This window comes from Myripristis murdjan, chromosome 22 (assembly GCF_902150065.1).
Source record: "Myripristis murdjan chromosome 22, fMyrMur1.1, whole genome shotgun sequence".
NCBI lineage: Eukaryota > Metazoa > Chordata > Actinopteri > Holocentriformes > Holocentridae > Myripristis > Myripristis murdjan.
The window spans coordinates 15594044-15615690 of record NC_044001.1 but is presented as its reverse complement, the minus strand read 5'-3'; the positions used below and the strand labels follow the sequence as shown (position 1 = coordinate 15615690).

The window sequence follows — 21647 nt, the reverse complement described above, 5'->3', positions numbered from 1 at the left end:
CTTCCTCAGCTTGCAGGAAAAGCAAGGCGGTGACATTGTTGATTATAGTTGACCTTGCATGGGGAGAATAAGGCCTTTGAAATGGCTAACCTAAGCTTAGGGGAATATGAGCCTGGAAAACAGCCGAAAGACAAATGAAATGGAATTGCATTGGAATAGAATAGGAATGGATCAATGACGCCGTCAATAACTATTCGATTTTTTTATCACAAAATTCTTAAGGAGAGGAAGACAATTGATCAAACATTCCTAGTTGTATTGGCATTTCTAACAATATTAATTAAGAAAAAATGCTTAGCTGACTGGTTGATAAATCAGCCAATATTGTTAAATCAAAATAAATGATAGTTGTAAACACAATATTACACCAGCTAGTACATGTCTACCCTTGTCCACATTTCCTCAAAATATATGATGTCTAGCTCACAGACATCCCCCTCCCTGTGAAATCAATCAGCACCTTAAGAGAGTGTGCTCCGAAGGAAAACTCAACCTTCACAAAATCCAACAAAAGTCAGTCAACTGATTATAAGGAAACCTTTGATGAATGTGCATCTGGCTTTAGCCTTCTATCCTGCGCTCTCTTCCACTAAGACAGTCTGCCTCCGCTCCCAGTGGACATCTCCACTTGGCAGACATGCTGAATCTCGTTATTCTTTATTTGGTCTGGACCACACAGGTCAATATCACACACACTACCTCACCAGTCTACTCTCTGTAACTGTATTCGCTATTTAAATTCAATGCAATGAATCATTTAAAGCTTTGGCTGAAAATGTAATCATGTAATTGAATTCCATCATCAATATCTATATATACGCATACATATACACAGCACAAATGGGTATTTCACAAGCATGCATGATGACCAAAGTGGGAGGAAATCTATCCAAACTCAGTTCAAAGTATGAGTCATAGAAGCGCACACACTTCTCATTATCATTCACAGCCGTCTAAATGATGAGGCTGCCGACGAGACAGCAACACCGGCCTCAAAGGGGATCTGGGAGAATGAGTGTGAGTGATGCTTATGCTTTAGGTTTGCCAGGAAATTAGAGTGAGTTTCACCTGCAGTACCAGCACCTCTGGTCTGACAATAACTTTCACAAATAAAATCCCCAGTAAAACACTAGCAAACGTCAAATTGAACGGCTGCAAAGCTCATTCTCTGACCTACATTCTAGCAGGTGTTATGTGCATATGACTGACTCTCAAAACTGTCTTTATGATGGATACTGACTTTGGTTTTTCCACAGCTTACACTTGAAAGATTCATCATTCATGTCCTTAGATTTAGTGCTGCCACAAAATAGACTATTGTGCTTAAGTTGTATTTCATCTGCTCAGTCCTGCTTAAGGTGATTTCTGACACTATTTTTCACTTTTATTCCAACTTCACACAGGATCACTTGCTACCAACACCATACCTTCTCATTATGTCAGTCATTCTTTGCTGACAAATCAAAGACTGTTTGGCAAGGTGATGGTTATTGCACAGAGTAGCTGAGTCCGTACCGGTTATTATCATTATTGTCCATTATCTAATGGTCATTCCCTCCAATCCATAGCCATTCTGAATCAGCAATATTCATGTATGACTAAAAGCAATAAGTAATGAATTAAGCTATTGATGAGGTCCTTAACCAGGGTCATAACTGGCCCCCTGAAGTCAATAATTATCCCGATAAGAATATCTTTATTGCAAAAGTGCATACGGCAGCAAAATCATCACCACACACCAAAACATTCCCCTATGGTATAATTGCCACTGCTTGAAATTATAGTTTTCATTAAAACTAAATGTTCAAGGTTATTGATTGCTTAAATAAGACTCAATATCTTCTCATTTCAAAGCCGAATGAAATTGCACGGAATAGTAATATCACCCAACTATTGTGTACGTTCATCACGGTTATAGGGATTCATATTGCTGTCCCTCGAGGATTATTAGAGCAAAATAAGTGTATTTAAATGACTGTAATTTCTAGGAACCACACATCCGTGCAGAAACATCTGTATACATAGCTCTGCCCTAATTCATCACCGCGAACACACATAATAACTAGAGTAAAGGACACACATCAAACACAAGTGCATACGGTTATGGAGCTCCACTCTAATAACAAAGACACCCTACTATGCATTTTCCAAGCATAATACAGCAGATTCCTCCAGTGCATCCATATCTGGAGCTACAGCTAAGCTCATTTTATGAAGTTGCACCTGGGGCTCAGGTGACTTTAGTGGCAGATCTCTAGGACTGCTAGTGTGCTCATCCCCATTTTCCGAATCTCCTCGCACTGACACAACTTTGGATTAGAAAAAACACAGCAATAAACACACACAGAGACAGAAAAACAGGCATAAATAAAATGTTAGATAGGAGTGTGATTGCTGGAAGTAAGTCTAGAGAGAAACACTTGTAATGATGGAAATTCTGATCACCATCATTGCTGCACAGAAAATGTTCACGCAACCTAGAAAATCCTAAAGCAAGTTAAATGGGCACAAGTATAAAGGGGAAAGGAATTGAATATGAAACTTTAACTGTGTGAAAATTATGAGAGATGTACCTACATCCCTCATGCAACTTGCAGACATCGAGCTGTGTGGACATGAGCCGTCTGAACCGCAGTGGGAGGCCTCGGATGGGCTGGCAGAACGACAAGACCCATGTTCACACTCCTCTTCAACCACCTGGGCCTCAACCTGCAGGAACACAAAGGAAGATCTCTCCTGGCCGGACTGTATCTTCGTATTGATTCTATAAATATAATATATATCTTCATGTAACTTTAACGTTTTTTGTGAGCTTCCATGACCCTTGTTCTGGAAAGAAAACAATACTACTGGTACTACTACTAACACTACTACTACTACTAAGACTAATAATACTGGGATTACAAAATCTTCAGTTGTCTATGTGGGTTTAAAACACATGTAGACCGATAAAGCTAGATGGGAGGAAAATGGACAGATGCCCATCCAAACCATGCATTTTTACATAAAATCTACACAGCTTAATTGCATTTTTGTTAGCTGCCAACTTTTATATATTTGGTTGTCTCCAAAGTAGAAACAGTATGAATAAATGAAAATTTATAAGTTTGTTGGTAAGTTAGTAGCGTTAAATCAGCAAGTTATCAGTAGTGACTGTGTTTTCAGAGTGGGACAAACTGTGACTCTGTGTCATGAAAACAGCCTGGAGTTGTTTCAGGAACATATGCTGAAGACCTCATCAGGGTCCACGATGAGGCTGTGTTTTACCTGATCAATTGGCAGATCCACCTTCAGCTGGCAATCTTCCTCCACCTCTGCAGCTCCCATCACCTCCCTCCTTTTGTTTTTTGCATTGAACACGCTGCCCTCTGAGAAAAGTGATTAATCACAATTACTTCATCTGCTGGCAGTCGCCCTATCGTTCCCCTGCTCTCTCTCTCTCTCCCTCTCCCACACTCTCTCTGTCTCTGTCTCTCTCTCTCTCTCTTTCTTTGGCCCTGTCTCTATATCTCTCTGTCCCTCACTGCCCTCCTATCCGCTCCCGCTTCCTCTCCTGTTCAACTTCAGAAGAGATCAATGATGCTGTCAAGCCATTTATTTATTTAGAGTGGCTGCACAGGCCTAAGGGTTACAGCAAGCCACGGCTTCCCTGCCACAAGTATGGCCAGCCTGTGTGAACTTACATTCTGAGGTTAGTTCCTGACAGTGACAGGCTGCTCTTGATGCATGCGGGGAATAAGCTACGCAGCAACGTCACACTGTCTTTTACTACTAAACCAAGATCCTATTTGTCTGTGGTTGCTGGATCTACGACAAGGGCGGGTATGAATAATGAAACACACTATTGGACTTGAATCTACTTGAATATAATTAAGTAATTTGATTTAAATAATAAAAACCCAGGCATGGGAGATTAATTGGTGATTAGACCAAGGAACAGAGTTACAAAAATAAATTTGGCTCAAACTTTGGTTCAAATGGGAATTATGCAGCCATATAACATGTATGCTTTAATCTATCGTGTTTTGCGGACAGCGATGCCTCTTGGATCTCTTTCTAGTCCCGCTCAATTCAAAACAAGGCAAAATGATGAAAGTTATCTGCTGCCAAAAGCACTGCCCCTGCATTGGAGGATGCTTGCCAACACTAGTCAGAGCTACTGCCTATGTGATAGGCTCCGAGAGGCCCACTGATGTAGTTACGGGGAAGGCTTATGGATTTTATCTCTTTAACTCTTAGGCCCATACTAATGCATTTTGTGGGAGGGGGTCCTGCCATGGGATATGATCAAGTGTCCAAAAAGCAGGCAGAGACATGCTGTAAGAAGAAGAGCTCTCATACCCCGCAGTAGCTGTAGACAGCCAGCCAGGTGCTGTACCATCCTCATATGAAGCCAATATGAGAGGGAGAAACTCAGCTCCATCAAGAAGACAGCTAGCTCGATTATAATGAACGAAACGATGGCAGGTTTCAAATTGGTACAATTATGCATGCCAAGGTGCCAAATCTCTGGCCCAGGATGCGTCTTTCAAGTCAGGTCATTGTGTTATGGTGCACAGAAGCTAAAACAGACACCCATGAAACAACAGCCTTTGAATAGCTGGGTACTGTGTATTGATGTTATATATCACTTTCAAAGTGTGTAATTGTTGCGGTGCTTAAACCCATCAATCTGAAAGAGTATTTTGTCAGTTTTATGATCTTTCCTCTGTGTTATTGTGATGAATAACTTATTACCATTTTGATTCCCCCATCAGGAGAAAATTGGAGCATTTTGTTTTTCTCCTCATAGTTAACAAGGCTTTCTGGATACATATTCAACAAAATGGCCTGATTGAATTCATCTATGATTTAAGACCCCTTGACGGTGTTTGAAGTCTTGTTCTGTTTAATATTCACAGAAAAGAGTTGCGTTCTTTCAAAGAGCAGGGAGCTGTGTTCCCCCTGATGTGGGTTAACTTTGGAGAACAGGTTGTGAATCCAAAGAAAGCTCTTCCATGTGCCAACTGTAGCTTTTCTATCTCCTCACTACACCCACAAAACCCATATCACGGAAAAAAAAAAAAAAAAAAAATCACATGAATTACACATAAGAACACTGGTGCACATATACGTACACAAGCGCAAATGTCCCACAACACATGTACACACAGACACACATTCATGCACATGGAGTCAGTAGTGTCTTCAAAAAAACAACAGGTCCAATTCATATCACAGAGAGTGAGAAAAAGAGGGGGTGGTGAAAAAACACACATATTAAAGATTGTAAGGATGAGAGAGAGAGCGAGAGAGAGAGAGAGAGAGAGAGAGAGTTTCTATAGAATTGCTCTGCTTACCCCCTGTTGAGAGGAGAAGTGGGATTCTGGACACCTGCCTCTGTTGTTTGGCTCTCTCTGGCTTGGCTGTGTGTTTCTTCATCTGGCCCCTGGCTGTGTGCTCAAGGTCCTCTCTAAAGCCTGTGTGAGCAAACTACATGAAGAGACAAAAGAGAGGAGGAAGGGGGGCACAGATTAAGGCATATTTCCTCCGATTTCCCAGTGATTCATCATCAACCTTTGGTGTTGTTGTGCAGGAAGGGAAAAAAAAAAAAAAGAAAAACACAAAACACGGTGGGGTTACACTCTGTATACGGGCTGTCGAACAAAACTTGTTCCTTCACTCTTTTCAACCCTTTTTTACATTTTCCATTGACCTCAATTTTTCATGAGCTGATACGCTTTGTAGCTCCCCCGTGACTCCCACTGTATTGAATTCATCTGGTTCCAATACATCCCGTGCACAACCTATCAATCACTAGGGAGCGTGGCAAACTAATCATTTATTGATGAAATGGGGCAGCCGTGAATTTCTAACTGCATTTGTCTTATTTATCAAGCCAGATCAAACAATGAAAATCCAAACAAGCTTAAAGGGAAAGGGAGGGAGTCGCAGGGAATAACTTATTCTTCAGCAGTAGACAGCAGACGGTTATTGATGGAGAGGGGGAAAAAAGAGGCTTGGGACTTAGTTGCATGGCGGGAGAGTGCAGAAACGAGCGAGAGAGGAAGAGAGAGAGAGAGAGAGGGAGAGAGAGCAGTGGGGAGATGAGTTCAGAGTGATGTTCAGACAGCAGGGTACACATCTGAATTAATGCTTCCACAAAAGGCAATTTTCTCCTCACAGGCTGCTCATCCCCTCTGTAGGTAGCAAGGTGAGGTATGTCTCCCTCAGAGAGAGAAGGGGAGAGAGGGAGAGAGAGAGCAGGAGAGGAGAGGGGGAGAGAGCGGACTTAATATTTCTTTTCAGCTACAGAGCTCTTTACTGCGGCTGCCTGGCTGGATCCCTGGGCTGGCTCGGGGGATAGTGTAGTGATCTCAGGCTTCCACCAGAATACACTTCTGGCAATGGTGTTTGCAAGCTCACTAACATGGAGTCTAGGGAATAGCAGTGTTGTTTCTTCACTTGTTTGCTTTCTTTAATGCAGAGGCAAAGTCTGTTGATATTCTTTTGAATTTATACAGCCGTTGGTGGGCCGAGGGAAAAAAAATAAAACAACAAAAGAAGAGTGAAGTTTGCCTGGTATATTCATTGAGGGAGAGTTGAAACAGAGTTCACACACAGTAGCACGCTGTAGTGTCCACAACCACAACATCAAAGACAAAAGTACAGTGGCACTGTAGCAGCACTCTTAATTCAGTCTCATAACCTCAATTTCTCCATAAGTGATGGAAAACATTTTTTTTGCTGTGAAGTTCAATATCAAATTCAAAATCCATCTACAAAATCAAAAAGTGAACTTTTTTTTTCCTCCTTGTTTATCGCCTAGTGGTAAGATGTAAATAGCTCTTATTTAAATCAACAAAGTTAAATCAAGACTGCCTCACCCAGGGAGAGTGGTGGAGAGAGTGGAATAAGAGGAGGAGGAGGGGAATAGAGAGAGAGAGAGAGAGAGAGAGAGAGAGAGAGAGAGAGAGAGAGAGAGAGAGAGAGAGAGGATAGGGAGTGGTGCAGAGCTGGGAGAGTACAGTAAAAGTAGCAGCAGTACTGGAAACAGGGCAGTGGAAAAGCTGAGGTCATCTAGCCTCTCGTTCTGTATTACATATCTACAGTTCCATGTCCTGTGGGGGCAGACAGCTGTGTCTATCAGGAGGCCCCAGAGAGAAAGAGAGAGAGAGCGGACGAGAGAGACTGACAGAGAGTGCTAGAGTCAGTGAGTGGGCTCAGGGGGCCTGGGCAACAAGTAATCTCTGGTCCTCTCAAGTGGCACAGAGCAGGAGTCAACAAGAGGACACTGTGATACGATAGCCAGGGGAAAAGGGGGGTCCCAACCAGTAGGACCAGCCAGCCTTCAACCACACTGGCTGTGGTATCAGAAGGAGCCACTCCCTGGGCCTGGTCCTCGGTGAGCAGACATGCTGGCAGCAGCCAGGGAGTATAGTTTTCCACAGGGTATTGCTACTTCCCCTTCCCAGAGTGAGCTCATCCAGGAACAACAGAGGATCGAGGAGTAGCAGCAAGTCATCACTGATGTCAGGGAGTGCAGCTAACACCTATTATTAGGGGTTTATTCAGCCTCTCTGGGCTGTTTTCACGAAATGTTTCATGTGAAGTACAAAGACAGGCGCTACTACGCTGTTCAATATGAATAATATGAAGTACTTTGCTTTGCTTTGATACACACCATTATTCTCTTTCTCTTTCTCTCTGTCTCTCTGCTTCCCTCTCTCCCCTATTAATCTTCTCTTTATGCTATGTCTACCTTAAAAGTTTCTACCTCATCACTGCGAACACCTTACTCAGCATCTACGCTCGCTTCCAGTGGGAACACAGTGTGCCGGAGAGCTTCAATATCACACTCTGCAGAGCCGTCAATTTAGACTTCAGTGGCTGCTCCAGACCAGATGTCCAATTCAGCGGCACAGCAACGCTCTGCCACCGGTGCACACAGGACAGACGCGTTCCCGTACAGAGAGGCTGCAGCGCGAGGTTGCAGAACAAGGTTACATTTTACACAGCCTCAGCGGGCATGTTACTGGATCTTTTTACAGGCGTTTCAAACCAGATCGCTGTTGTTTTGTGAGGTCAAACTGAAATTAATGATGGACATGACCCTATAAATGTATGTGTAATCAGTAAGTTAAACAGCTGACAGATCAAGCCGGAGCAATTTTCCTCACATGTATCCTTCCCCCTGAAAGGTCCTTATTAACTGGTCAAATCATGTTTACAAATTCATGAGGGATCAGATGAAGAGGGAAGGGGAGTAAGTGCGGCGGCATCATGTCCAGTGAATGACTAATACTAGTATGAGCTGGCTGATGCAAAATGGAGCCATAACTCTGTCTTTGTCTCCACCTCATGGCACCATGTGAAATGGCAAACAATTACAACCATAGCTGTGGCAATTCATAGTTGGTAAAGACTTTTTTAATGTTAATATGTATAGAATATGACCACATCAATTATATTGATGCTGATATACTTTTTTCATCTATTCTCTATGGTTTGGATAAGCTATGACAAAATGGGAACAAACGTCTGAGTAACACCATTTTAATTCTTATTTTTCACTTCTTATTTTGAACACTAATAAAATACCTTTGCCTTATTTCTTCATATAATACTCATCTCCAACAGAAACACCTGGGGTTAAGGCATAGGGCATTTTTCTCCATCTAAAAAAATTGGCATCTGCCACAGTATTGTCATCTTTCATGGTTAGAAAAATCAGATGTCAGACACATCTCTCACAGGGGGCCCCGCATCTACCTCAACCTGCTGAGTGGGCATATTCTCATCTTCACTGTGTGCATTTGGTGTTCATCTCAGGCCCACAGCAGCGCAATCCTCATATGGATTCAAAGCATTTCACTGTCTACTTAATCACAATACAAATTGTCCTGGTTCTGGTTTGAATGAGAGATTTTTTTTCTTTCCAGTCAGTAAAGTCTCCCTAGTGCATATGTTCAGTCTATGAGGCTCACTGCACTTGATCAAGTGGGCCAGTCTGTCTCTGTGGGGATTACCCATCAAAGTGGAAGGCAACGGTAACTCAATGCCTCGTGCAGACAGTGATTGATGATACCACTGTTTCATAACGAATTGCACCCCCACAACAAGTCTCACACGCAGGAAATGTTAATTGAAACGCTGTGTGTGCAAAGATATGCTTTCAACTGTGATACGACCAAGGTCTTACAGCAGTGCACTCGTACTGTAAACTAGTGGGAATTTGGGAAAGTTAGAAAAAAGGCAACCACTTTGCATATCAGAAGAAAGTGACCAACCAGACGGCAGAACTGAGCACAACTGCAAAGCACTAATACTCACCACATCCTTTACGTGTGCTGTCTTCCTAGGCAAGGGCAGGTTGTCTTGACTGATGCTGCAAGAAAATAAAAACCCAAACCAGAATGAGAGGCATGTCTTCACTTTCCTTTGCAAACTAATATATCCAAGTCCAATCTTCGGTGAAAATCAGATAACAGTATTATTTAACTGGCAAAACTGGCCTGTCTCATACCCCTGGATCAGGTCCTTTTCTGTGATTACTCCCCTTCTGGGTACACACAGGTTGTAAGGTAGGGCTTTAAATTTATCTGCACCAACAGCGACATAGTGCTTGTTGTTCTCCAACTCAGAGAGGCCGCGGAGAGGACGTCCATCTAATGTGCAAAGCCTGAGAATTCAAATAGGAAATAATACATATTGGACCAATGCTTTATGGTTGTTTGAACTTTGCTGAAAAAGATTTGAACTCATTAGCAGAGGGTCCAGTATCACTGCTTCACGTATTAAAAATGCATGAATAAAAAATTCAAATTTAACATTATTTATAGTTTGCTCCTATATCATGAAAGATGGTTAATAAAGACATTAAGTTGACATTGACTGAGTGGTTCAATTTAAAGTTAGCACATTTCAGAAATCCACCCTTTCTTCCAGGCATTTTCAGCACTAAATGCAGTCAGTACACCACAACTGGACTTGGTTTTGATTGGCTCCCCTCACTAATCCCTAAAATCAATCAATTAAGCTTACATTTGAACTGACAGCGGTAATGTCAACTTATTATGGTCCATTTTTTGCAAAACATAAAGCACTTTATTCTTGTCCATAGAGGTACACTTGAAAACAGAATCTTGAAGAGCCAGGGGGCTGACTTTAAGAAAAAAAAGAGAGAGAAAAGTGGGGCAAAGCATAATAGCAAAGCCTGACACTACCTGGTAAATGACTCAGTGCAAACTATAAGGTCTCTGCTCGTCATGCCGTACCTGTACACAGCACCGGTGCGAAGATGCACTTTTGCTGTTACCATGGCTAAGACGTTTTCCCAGCTTTTGAGAGTATACTTTGGGATCTGTATCCGAGCTGGAGGAACCAAAATCTCGCCATTGGTAAAAACACTGAAACACAACAATGCATAAAACTCAATCTGGCTGACACAATCACTCAGGCACTGAAAGGTTTACCATGAGGAATACTCTCTTTCTGCACATAAGACAGCAGGGAGCATGATCCTTTGCACATGATCCTTTGCACATATCACGGTGAATTCTGCTGAAATTGAATACTCACTTGATAGTGCATGACCCATCACTGATTCTCTTCCAGCGAGCAGGAACTACTATTCTGCTGTGAACTACAGGCTGGATCTGCAAATTTCAAAACATGGGCTCAGGAAAGTGACTGTGAACCAGCGCTGACTAAGAATAAAGTCTTTTACGTTGACTGCTTGTGATCAAGAAGCACTCACAGTGTCATAGTGCCCTATATCATTTCTGATTTCATACCATATTTATCAGCATTCTGTTTGGTTCTGCAAACTCATTCACCCGAGAGACCCTTTTCTGTGCTGACACTGGGACTTGGTTTACTGAGGATCCCTAAGAGAATTAGTTTGGTTTAATTAAAGCAACACCAAGTGATCTCACCTGCTCATTCTTCTTTTTCTGTGGTTTCTTGGATGTAATATGCCAATAGCTGAAGAGTAAACAAAAGCATGCCACATAAAAACCTATAGCCAATGCAAGTGCAACAAGTGAGTTTTTTCATGCATTTAAAACAAGATAAACAGTTAAGGTCATTTAAAGACTTTCAGGATCTGCAGACACCCCCCTTTACCTGCAGTATGTAGGCCTAGCTACCATGCAGGATTAGATATGAATCAAGTTGCGCGTTTCTCTCCTAGGTGTGTGTGTGTGTGGTGTTTAATGTGCACTAGGCCTGTTGGAAACCCCACCATGCCCTCAGGATACCTACTCAAGTTTTTTGAACCTCTCTCCTCCTGCTGCAACGTAGGTACTGCCATGCTGCAGGTCGTCCAAGTCCAAAACTTTGTGTCCGTGTCTCGGTGTGTACAAATTCCTGGCAGCGCCGAAAGGAGCATCAAGCCCACAAGTCAAAGCAGTCAAAAAACTGTCGAAAGTTATCTGCTTCACCACTATCCTCTTCCCGGGAAAAAAGGCGTCCCCGTTTCTGTATACAGTAATTGTTTTTGTCGGCCGCTGAGGGCCACCGGCTCTCCCTGTTTTCGACATAATTAACGGAGAGGAAATAAACACAACCCCCGCTCGTCAGCTCTCAGGTTCAAAGTGGGTGTCAGAAGTCACATCTGAAGGTAGTCTGCACAAGATGCAATCTGATCTGGAAACCAATCTGTCTGCATTCGGGGGCAGCATCAAGAAAACCTATCGCTGTTTAGCCGAAAAAAGGAAAGATTGGATTTGTTGTTTCCAAGGAAACCAATCAAAAATCATTAACGAATACTTTCAAAATGCATACTCCAAAATAGCAACACAAAAACAAAAACAGAAAGAAGAAAGATAGGTAGATACATAAATAGATGTCACTAAATGGAAAATAATTTCAAATTAATTTCAAATATGTATCCACCATGGATAGTTAGGCCTACACATAGAAAGTGAATTGTGTCCCATTGAGTTTCTATGAGCATACAGCAGAGGTATAGGCCTCCAACAGCACATAAAGAACATAAGAACCGCTAAGAACTAACAGTTAGGCCTTCTTCCAGTATTTTGTGTGTTAGTGGGGTCTGGTGTGTGTGTGTGTGTGTGTGTGAGGAAACTCCAACACAAACACATCAGTTCTACTGTAGTTGAAAATCAATTAAAATGAGATTTTCCTATGGTGGATGTGGTGTCTGTGGAAATAGAGTCAAATGTGCTCTTCGCACATTTTTACAGCCACCCTAATCTCCCATTTGCAACCCATTTTTGTTCCTCGCAGATTGCCTGGCAGGCCAGTGCTAGACAGAGCTGTCCAAATTGTTTACCACAGAGCAGAGGTAACCAGAGATTGCACCAACAATGGCACTTAATTGGTTTTTGCCAGACAACTCTTGGTCAATGAAATGCATAATTCATCTGCGCATTAATTATTCATTTCTTAAGGGACTCATGCTGGGCTTTATTAGGAGAGCTGCATCATGCATATTCAAATTCTCCCGTCTTAGGGGGAGGCAATATCATCTCAATTGGGATGCCCATCCTTAAAAAACAAAACCAGCCAGGGCTGTAAAGACAACTTCTATTAATCACACAACTAAAACATGGGTGATACTAGAAGGAGGAAATACCATGCTAACCTCAGCTATGTAATGTCTTGTTTTTGTCATTTTGAAAAATTTATATGATAATGTCATGCTATTAGGAATTATAAATCTATTGTTAATTCTCTTGTGGCTGACAGTAAATTGCTTTTAATAAATAGTCACACCGAGCAAAATTGTCATGTGCTAATTTCAGTCTGAGAGTGTAAAACTCAACACTACGCCAGTATTTACAGCAGTCTGCACCATCATAGATAATTTAACACTTAACTGAACACCTAACCCAGAGCCATATAGACTCCAAGAGTGGCCACAAACCTCCAGATCCTTGTCAACTGTAAATAATTGTTAGTTGGAGATCATCACTAGAAGAAAATACTGTGCAGCTTTCAAAACCACTTGCTGTTTCTTTGTTACTGTGGAGTTGTATCTTCCTGAGTGATGTTCCTCCTCTGTAACTGATAAGTTTGCTGACAACAATGTGGTCACCCAGACGAATGACTCCTCTGTCTGGTTTTTAGTGGAAGCAGCGGGCGGTGCTTTATTCACCACTCACAACATTCATCGCTCTTCCAAGACAGAAACTGGAGGACTGACTTTTGAATTTGTGATGTCACTTGTATGTAGTATGTGGCACTGCTGCTGGGCCACTGATTTTTGTTGGCCCGTTATATTTTTTATGTGAGTGCTTGCATTCAGTGAGGATTAAATACCGGTTCATGCCTGTTAGCAATGCTAGAATATGAACTTCATCATCTTAAGGCCACATAAAAGTGGTGACATTTATTGTCTATGGAGCAGCCCTTGATTTCACATCCCACTGATGTCACAAATTGCAAAGGGTACTTTTTCTGATTTCTATAGCTTTAGGAAAAAGCAAGTTCATGCCCATTCATTTTCTTGTCCTGAGGCACAAATAACATGTAACTTCTAAAAATAGCATCATAAAAGCATAACAGTCCCTTTATAGGAGCTGAGCACACCGATCTTTCAAACATATAAGCTCATATAATGCAGGGAAAAACTCTTACTATTGTTTTTTTTTTCCCCATCAGGTTCACATTGAAAAACATAATGTCACAATGAAAAATGACATTTGTCCACTGGGTGGCAGCACTGTTTTATGTGCAGGCTAGAAGTACTGCACTTACATCAGCAAATGCATTACAGAGAGCCTTGCACTGTTAAAAGTCATTAGTGAATGTTACTGTGTATTATAATGGATATAATGAATGTACTGTGGCAAATACATCATCAGCAAATCTATCAAAACTCAATTTCTCTGATTAAAAATACTTAAGTGGAACACATTCTTCATTCACTTAACATTTTTTAAATGTAAAAAATATGCACAACCTACTGACTTCTATAGTGGCTTATTTATTCAGTTTGTTGACACGTCTTTTGCAAAAGTGCTCAATCGAGCCTATATTATAAGAACATTCAATATACTGTGTAATATGTTTTCTGAAACACTGATAAATCGCCAAATATATGGGAATAAATGTATTATTGTACAATTCTTAATCAAGAAAAAATGAAGAATGCTCTGTGATGTAAGAAAATAAATAGCTTTACCTTATAATTTTCAGTTAAGTCAGATATGTTGGTAAGTGAAGGAGCAATACAATCCATTTTTAAGTAAAAAAAAAAAAAAAATACATTGGAAAATATACTATTTTGCACAACTTGCAACTCGTCATTTTGTCACACTATTTACAGACATAAAATTGAACAAATCCTTTGTAACACATCTGGTTTTGTTGCCTCAACTTTCTCTTATTTGGGACCTTTATCTGCTTTTTTCAGCACACCCTTCAGATCGGGCTGGACTCAGACACTGTCCTTGTCAAATTCACACACAAAGTACATGGTGGGGTGGCAGGCCACATCAGTCCATTCCCCGGAGGCCACCATCTCAGCACAGTCCTCATCATCATAAGCATTGTTGGGCTCCCCTTTCCTCCATTTGCTGAAGGTGGTCATGGGAGAGCGGTCCACGTAGGTGAAGACGCCCTCATGGTCCAGGTCATGGATGCCGATGTACACTCTGCTCAGTCCTGCCTCAGAGATGTACCCTGCGATGGCCGTGTTGGATCCCTCATTCTTTGGCATGGCCAGGTGCCCTCCCCTCGTCTGACAGTAGCCCTCGGCATCAGAGTAGCGCTTCTCCTCCTTCACCAACAGATAGACCTTACTGTCTGTCTCTTTTATGCCAGCAACAGCTGCAGGGGAGGGCAGTGCTGAAAAATGAGCACTTGTATTTCTATAATTTTCACAGTGACATGCCCAGCATTTGCAGTGATTTGAGGATAACAAGTGCAGCAATAGCTTGGATAAGGAAGCCAGGTCTGACAGACCGTGACGCTGAACTGATTAAAATGGCCAGAAGATAATTTCCAAACATACACTGAATGAGGACAAGTACTTCAGTGATAAACAAGGAATGCTAAAATCATACCATTTTTAATGAACTTCAGCTCAGAGGACATCTGGGCCACGAGAATGTCCATTTCCCCAATCATCTTTCTCAGTGGTGTGCATTCACATGGAACACCTGATAAGGCAAAAATGTGGGAGAGCACTTCATGGTTGTCTGCATCGGTTCTAAGATTCCAACTGTGTGTGTGTAATTCTTCAGCAACCCATTTGACAGCTGAATAAGTACTTTTTTTTTTTTTTTTTTTTTTTTTTTTTTTTTTACCTGGCTCTCCATTAGGGCCCCTTGGACCTGGATCCCCCATATCTCCCTTTACACCTGAGACAGAAAAAAAATAAATTATGTATGAAACATAAAACATACAGCATGCACTTCTAAACAAGTGTAAAATATTCTGCATTTTGGAGTTACCTTTCATTCCACTTGGGCCCATTTTGCCATAACGCCCCATAAGACCTTTCTGTCCTTTAAGTCCAGGTTGACCTGAATAGGTTTAGTTAATAATAAAACTTTGTGACTGTGTATTCTAGAGAAAGAAATTCTGTACTGTGTCAGTCAGACTGAACAAAACTTGCTGTGGGCATCTTGCATATTAATATACCAATTAAAATTACTTCACAGCTAATTCCCTGAATCACCAACATTTTGTCATCTCTGTCAAAATAACCAAAGGTTAAACTAAAATGTTAAGTCTGAATAATCTCGTGCAGTGTATTGCAAGTTTGAAAACAGCCTCCACTCCTCATTAAGGTCTTCAGTAAACACTTGTCACCAGCCATGGATTCTGCGTATCGTTTCTTGTCCAACCTTTATCCCAAATGTAAACACTTGGCCATCTCTGGCCTGCCTAGTGGTGATGCAACAGCGCCTTATCAGTCCAAGCAATGTGATCTTTACCCTATTTCTCCTTATTTTAGCCAACATGAGGAGGAAAAAATGACAAGATGCATGACTTGCATTCATGACATGCATTAGTGAAAGTTTCTTTTCCCCCCTCAAAGGAGTACATTCCAATAACTGGATAATAATCTAAGGAAAACAAATTTAATTAGAAATAAGCTTTGACCAAAAAAAAAAAAAAAAAAAAAAAAAAAAAAAAGTTTTTGCAAGCACACAAGCAATACCAATCTCTCCAGGAGGGCCAACTCTTCCTGGTCTCCCTGGTGCCCCTTTTTCACCTTTCTCTCCTGGCTCTCCTTTTGCAGAAGAGAAAAAATATATAATTTAATGTAAAACATCAACATTTTAAATGATATACATTGGTTTACTTTATTAAGAGTGAAATATGTTATGTATGGTATGTTTATGTACACGAAAGCACACGAAAGAACTGTATGCCTTTGAGTCCAGGGACAAGGATCTGAACGGAGCAGGGTTCCTCTGACAAATGCTGTCCATAAGATGTCTGCGGCAGTGTTAAACCCAGCACACAGATTAGTATCACAGGTAATAACAGCTTCTCTCCTCTCATCCTTCTACATGGAGTGGATAATAGGCTGCGCTGGAGAAACAGAGACAGAGATTGGGAGATTCTCAATAATTACATCTTATTTTACAAAGCAAATGAAGATTTTCCCTGGATAGATCCAAGAAAACGTTCAAAACTCCGTCAGTAACATCAAATGCCGTGTTTATGTGAGCAGCCGCAAGTTAATCCCCTAATCTGTCAATGTAAACCTTTTATCTATTACCACCCAGTACCAACCAAAGCAGAATGCCAACGAATTCTTGACAAAAATGGCTTACTTTGATAATGTAAGTAAGCTTCCCATTTTTAAAGGCATTAAATGCAGTATTTTTCATGAAAAGGCTACATATCTACAAAAAAAAAAAAAAAAAAAAAACATTTGGCTTTATTCTGCTCTCCCCAGACAGTTTAAGATGTTTATCTTGATATTGTCCCAAGACAGTATTAAGATGAAGTCTTTTTCCGATGTTTGAAACTGTAGATGCTAATTTACAAATTAGTTAGTTACTAACTGTGCATATTCAGCTGTGTATATACCTTATAAATGACTTTGCATGATAAAAACAACATTCTTGAAAGCCAACCAAGATCAAATTCCAAGAGGTATGGTTCTGTTGTGATAAAGTTGCCATGCTGACCAATATCAGGAATAAGTATAAGCTTTGAAATAAAGCAACATTACAGAATTCTGCATTTCAAAATACGGATGGCCTACCTTTAAGGGAATTTTGCAGACAGAAGTAGAAAGTATCATCGGCTTGCAAAGGCTCACAGGAGCTTTGAACGCTGGTGGTCGTACAGAAACTTTTCATTTTCCTCCACAGGCACCACAGAGTGCGTGTGATAGGACATCCGTAAACAGTTCACAGATAAAGGCCAAAGCAGCTGGGGCCCCAGGGATAATTGGATGGGAAAGTAGTTGAGTGATTGACAGCAGTATAGCCTGATAAATACACTGACTCAACTTCAAACTCAAACAGATTTTTACAAATGCACATGGATTTACCACTGGAGACTTCTAAAGAAACAGAAGGAGTGTTCAGTGTTTATGCATTGTTATTAGAATAAACTGAACCAATGTTTTTTTTGTTTGTTTGTTGATTTGTTTGTTTGTTTTTGCAGTGATATTGATTTTGATTATTGACTGGTCAAGTTCTTCTGCAGGATGCTGCCCAATAGCAACCTCATCTATCTTAAAATAGATCAATGCATTTATTAATTCTTGTTTAGAGAATAGTAGGCTATGTGACATAACGATCCTAAACATGAGTCAGCTGTAAAATATATTTGTCAAGGTGCTTTTGAAGAACAATCCCAAAATGGGTCACACGACTAGATGTAACATCATGAATACTTAAATTCAATTAATGTCCGATTCTTTATTTAGAGGAAAAACACAATTTATAAGTTGCAGTCTTGAGTGTTTATCGGAGGTAATAAAGTAGAGACACTGCTGAGTAAAAACCTCAAGCAGACATGTAAACCTCTTGTCGTTCAGATTTTGTCTCCCATCAGTGGTTTGTCCCATTCATCTTGTCTGAGGGTTCATTTGGGTCCTCAGGAACCATCATTCACCCTAAATCAAACAATTAGCATTTTTCTATGCATTTACATGGACACTGTGATACGCAAGTTTACTTTTCTATCACTTATATCCCTGCCATTTTCCCAGAACGCCCTCATGATGACCTGCTCCCCATGTTTAGATGACTTTCAGCAAGAAGTCAGAATCCAAAGCATCCCTTCTGTCTGGCCAGTCTTTTGTTCCACCTTCTCTGAACATCCTCTGATTATCTCTTTGGAACAAGCTACCTGAGGGAATAAGCTTCAGATGTGTGGCCAGGTGCTCTCCTCCTCCCTCATGTGGCCACCTGATGGAGCCAGTGTCCATGCAAGTTGTGGACCTGCAACCCTATTCTCCTGGTGCTGTTTTTCCAAAAAGGTTTCTCAGATCATAATTGTTCTGTGTCTAATTTTGTTTTGGCAATCTGTTTGCCTCATGTCTTTTTGAAACTATTTAACTATGCTATGAGTTAGTAAATGAAGAGAGTTTTGAAAACCAGAAAGTATTGGATTGCCCAACCAAAAAACCCTGTCTGAGTTATCTTAACAGTTTATAAATTATCTGACTCATAATAAATACCCAGTATTTAGGTTTAATACAATTTAATCACTGAAATCGTAACAGAGAATTTCTGAAAAACTGAGTGCTATAAGGCTCACAGTATAATGTGAAAACTTCCCCTCATCTGTTTGAATGAATACTACCACGTGTGTAGAACTGCAAGAAGAAAGTGAAAACAAATGAAGAAAGTGGACAGAGAGGAGCGTTTGTGTGTGTGGGTGTGTGTGTTATCCCCTTATTTGTGGTGTTTCCTCTGGATTTCTTCCTGCATTTCAAAGAGATACAAGTCATTTGGATTGCAGACTCTAAATTGAGTATTGGGTGAATTAGAGTAAGTGACTGTCTGTATGTAATGAGCAGCCTGTTTTTCTCTGCCCTCTGCCCTGTGTATGGTGGGACACTCCACCTTTGTCCCTAAATCAGAAGAAGTAAATAAAATGATTCCCAGAGGACAGGAGAACTGGATATACTGTTGAATTAAAAATAAAATATGTCATCTGATAGCGGCGCTTGTCATTTTTATGCATTATTTAAGATTTCATGCAATTACTCACCTGTAATTTAGACAGTGAGGATTTATAGTATGTGACATTTAACATCTGGGCAATAAATGTCATGTTAGTGTTTACATGCTGTCATCCAGTGTTGGTAATCAGATATGGTCCAGTAGATGAGTATCAGATAACCTAATTAGATTTACAAACCCAGTGGCGGCTTTCAATGGTGGATTGGGTGTCTCCTTCAAAAATCCCCCCAAAAGTGTAAGATTACCAGTCTCTCAAATATTCATGACTCTCAAGGCAACATTTGCTGCCCTTTCATTGCAGCCACTGAAGTGGTCCAGTGTATATTCATCATGCTCTAATAGCTGGTTCTGGTTTTATACCGATAATACCGCAAACAATGATTCAGCTTCTATCATAATATATTCTGGGACTATGGCAGTTAAATTATAAACCTATAGTGGCATCTTAAGAATCACATAAGATTATTATTTCCAATTAATTTACAGCAGCTATACATAGAACAAGAGTACATCTTCCAAACATTGCTGTATAAATCAAAAAACAAGAATTGTCTTATGGTGCTAGTACATACTCCAATACAGTAAAAGCCACAATAGATATTTGTATTTGAGAGCTATTAATATAAATGTATCCATCATTAATCCATCCACCTTCAGGCTGCTTATCCAGGTCAGAATCGCTGTTGCAACAGGCCAAGCAGAGCAGCCCAGATGTCTTTTTGCCCAGCAACTTCATCCGGCTCCTAGGGGATCCTGGAGCAGTCTAGGGCCAAGTGAGAGATGTGGTGCCTCCAGCGTGTCCTGAGTCTACCCCAAGGTCTCCTCCCAGTCGGTCATGCACAGAACACCTCCATTGCAGGCGCTCAAATAGCCTCAATGCGGAGGAGCAGCAGCTTGAAACCAAGGTTCTTTCAGATTGCTGAACTCCATATAACACAGAGTGGAGCCAGCCACTGTACAGGTAAATCGTATCTGAGCTACTTATATCTGGGTTATCAGTCTTTTGGCCACTACCCAAAGTTTATGACCACAGGCGAGAGTCAGGACAGAGATCAATCAGTAAACCAGGAACTTTGTGGCTTAGATCTCTCTTCACTACCACAGTCTGACACAATGCCTGCATTACTGTAGCTAGTGCATCTAACTGACGATCAGTCTGATGAGCCTTACTACCTTGGCTCATGAGTAAAACTCAGAGATACATGAATTCTCTCACCTGGAGCAGGTCATCTTTTCTGAAAGAGAACCATGGCCTTAGATTTGGTGGTAATGATCCTCATCCCAAATGTGCATTCAACTACAAACTGCTCCTGTGCACAGGAGATCACAACCCAAGGAAACCACTTTGATGGCATCATCCATAAACTGATGCTAACCTAATGTCAGCACACTCTCCAGAATTTGCCTGCATCTTCATGTAATGCCCCCAACAATCTTGTCACTAAGGACCTTTCTGACCAGTGCTCCAGTGCCCTCTATCAAGGACAGGCTTCTGTGATTACTGCTACTGCACTCTTCCTAGCTTGCCGGTACTTTTCTCTTGAGTCTGGACTTGACTGTGCCAACCAGGCCCAGAAGGCCTCCTTCTTCAGATTGCAGCCTCCCTCGTTGCTAATGTCGATCATCTGGTTCTAGTTCCGCCCTGACAAGGTGTTTTAGGCAAACCTTCAGTACGCACTATGGAGTCATCCATAGTCCTACTGGGAGCTTTATTTAAATATGGAGCCATATCCAGCAATCTACCTACCTTCTCTAAGAAGGCTGAGTACTCGAAACTGCTTTTACACACAGCAGTATTGAGGCAATCCTCACATCCACCAGGACAAGCTCCAACTGTGCAGCAGTCAGCTGGGGATTCCACAAACGCCCGGCACCATCTACCCACTCCTAAGTAGGAGAGAGACCGCTCTCTATGCATGCCTATGCATGGTGGTGAGCCCAACTATATGTAGTTGCCACCTCTCAACATTACAGTCCAGCTCAGATCCATTCAAGAAATGTTATATTACACTTTCCAGAGGCCAGTTTCTATTGCTAATGTCAGGAACACCTAAATCTGCTCCATTCCTGCCCTTTGTCCAAAATATATTGCGCCCAACCAACACCCTTCACCTTCTAAGAGGTGAGGCTTCAAGGTAATGGCCCCATGCTGCTTACTTAGTCACATGTGGCCACCAGGTGCTCGCCTGCAGTGTCCCTATACCTGGCTCCAGGAGTGCCCCTTCCTTGGTGTCCCTATTCAGGACGGGGTTACTATTACGTATGAGGTTTTACTGCCTTAAAGAGCAGTCATAAACACTCCAGTTTCAAGATAAACAGCAATTGTACAATAAAGCACAGTCGGACTCACCAGAAGTTGAAATTCAGAGGGTGGAGATCACGGAAGCCAAACAATTGAAGGCAAACGTTATACATCTAATATTGCTTGGTATTCTATGAATATTTTGAGCAGTAACCTTTCAGTAATAAAATCACGCAATTCCTCCTGTTCCTTCTGGCGCTGCCACACGGTGAAGCTCTGTGCTGTCTGAGCTA

The 21647-nt window shown here is 41.3% G+C and overlaps 2 protein-coding genes across 10 annotated transcripts in view; both read right to left on the bottom strand.

Moving 5' to 3' along the window:
* Nucleotides 1–11589, bottom strand: part of dcdc2c (doublecortin domain containing 2C) — an 86973-nt gene extending 75384 nt beyond the window's left edge. For 5 of the 9 annotated variants that reach the window (XR_003927774.1, XR_003927775.1, XR_003927776.1 and 2 more), the window contains exons 1-9: nucleotides 11245–11588; nucleotides 10917–10965; nucleotides 10561–10637; nucleotides 10257–10388; nucleotides 9506–9661; nucleotides 9313–9367; nucleotides 5340–5472; nucleotides 3268–3368; nucleotides 2578–2709 (exon numbers count right to left, since the gene is read on the bottom strand). Coding sequence is in view for 4 of the 9 variants with exons in the window: in XM_030044848.1 (XP_029900708.1) it covers nucleotides 2574–2709; nucleotides 3268–3368; nucleotides 5340–5472; nucleotides 9313–9367; nucleotides 9506–9661; nucleotides 10257–10388; nucleotides 10561–10637; nucleotides 10917–10965; nucleotides 11245–11522 (1117 nt within the window). In the remaining 5 variants the exon portion in view is untranslated. Of the gene's footprint in view, nucleotides 1–2573; nucleotides 2710–3267; nucleotides 3369–5339; nucleotides 5473–9312; nucleotides 9368–9505; nucleotides 9662–10256; nucleotides 10389–10560; nucleotides 10638–10916; nucleotides 10966–11244 lie in introns of all 9 variants that reach the window. The other 4 variants (XM_030044848.1, XM_030044851.1, XM_030044849.1 and 1 more) reach the window with 2 other exon arrangements.
* A 2797-nt stretch (nucleotides 11590–14386) lies between these two features.
* Nucleotides 14387–21586, bottom strand: colec11 (collectin sub-family member 11). The gene is made up of 7 exons (XM_030044840.1): nucleotides 21463–21586; nucleotides 16332–16494; nucleotides 16118–16189; nucleotides 15405–15476; nucleotides 15258–15311; nucleotides 15015–15110; nucleotides 14387–14778 (listed from the first exon to the last, which is right to left on the bottom strand). Exons 2-7 carry the CDS (start codon nucleotides 16462–16464, stop codon nucleotides 14387–14389), a joined length of 819 nt encoding a protein of 272 aa, XP_029900700.1. The 5' UTR covers nucleotides 16465–16494; nucleotides 21463–21586.
* Nucleotides 21587–21647: the final 61 nt, after the last annotated feature.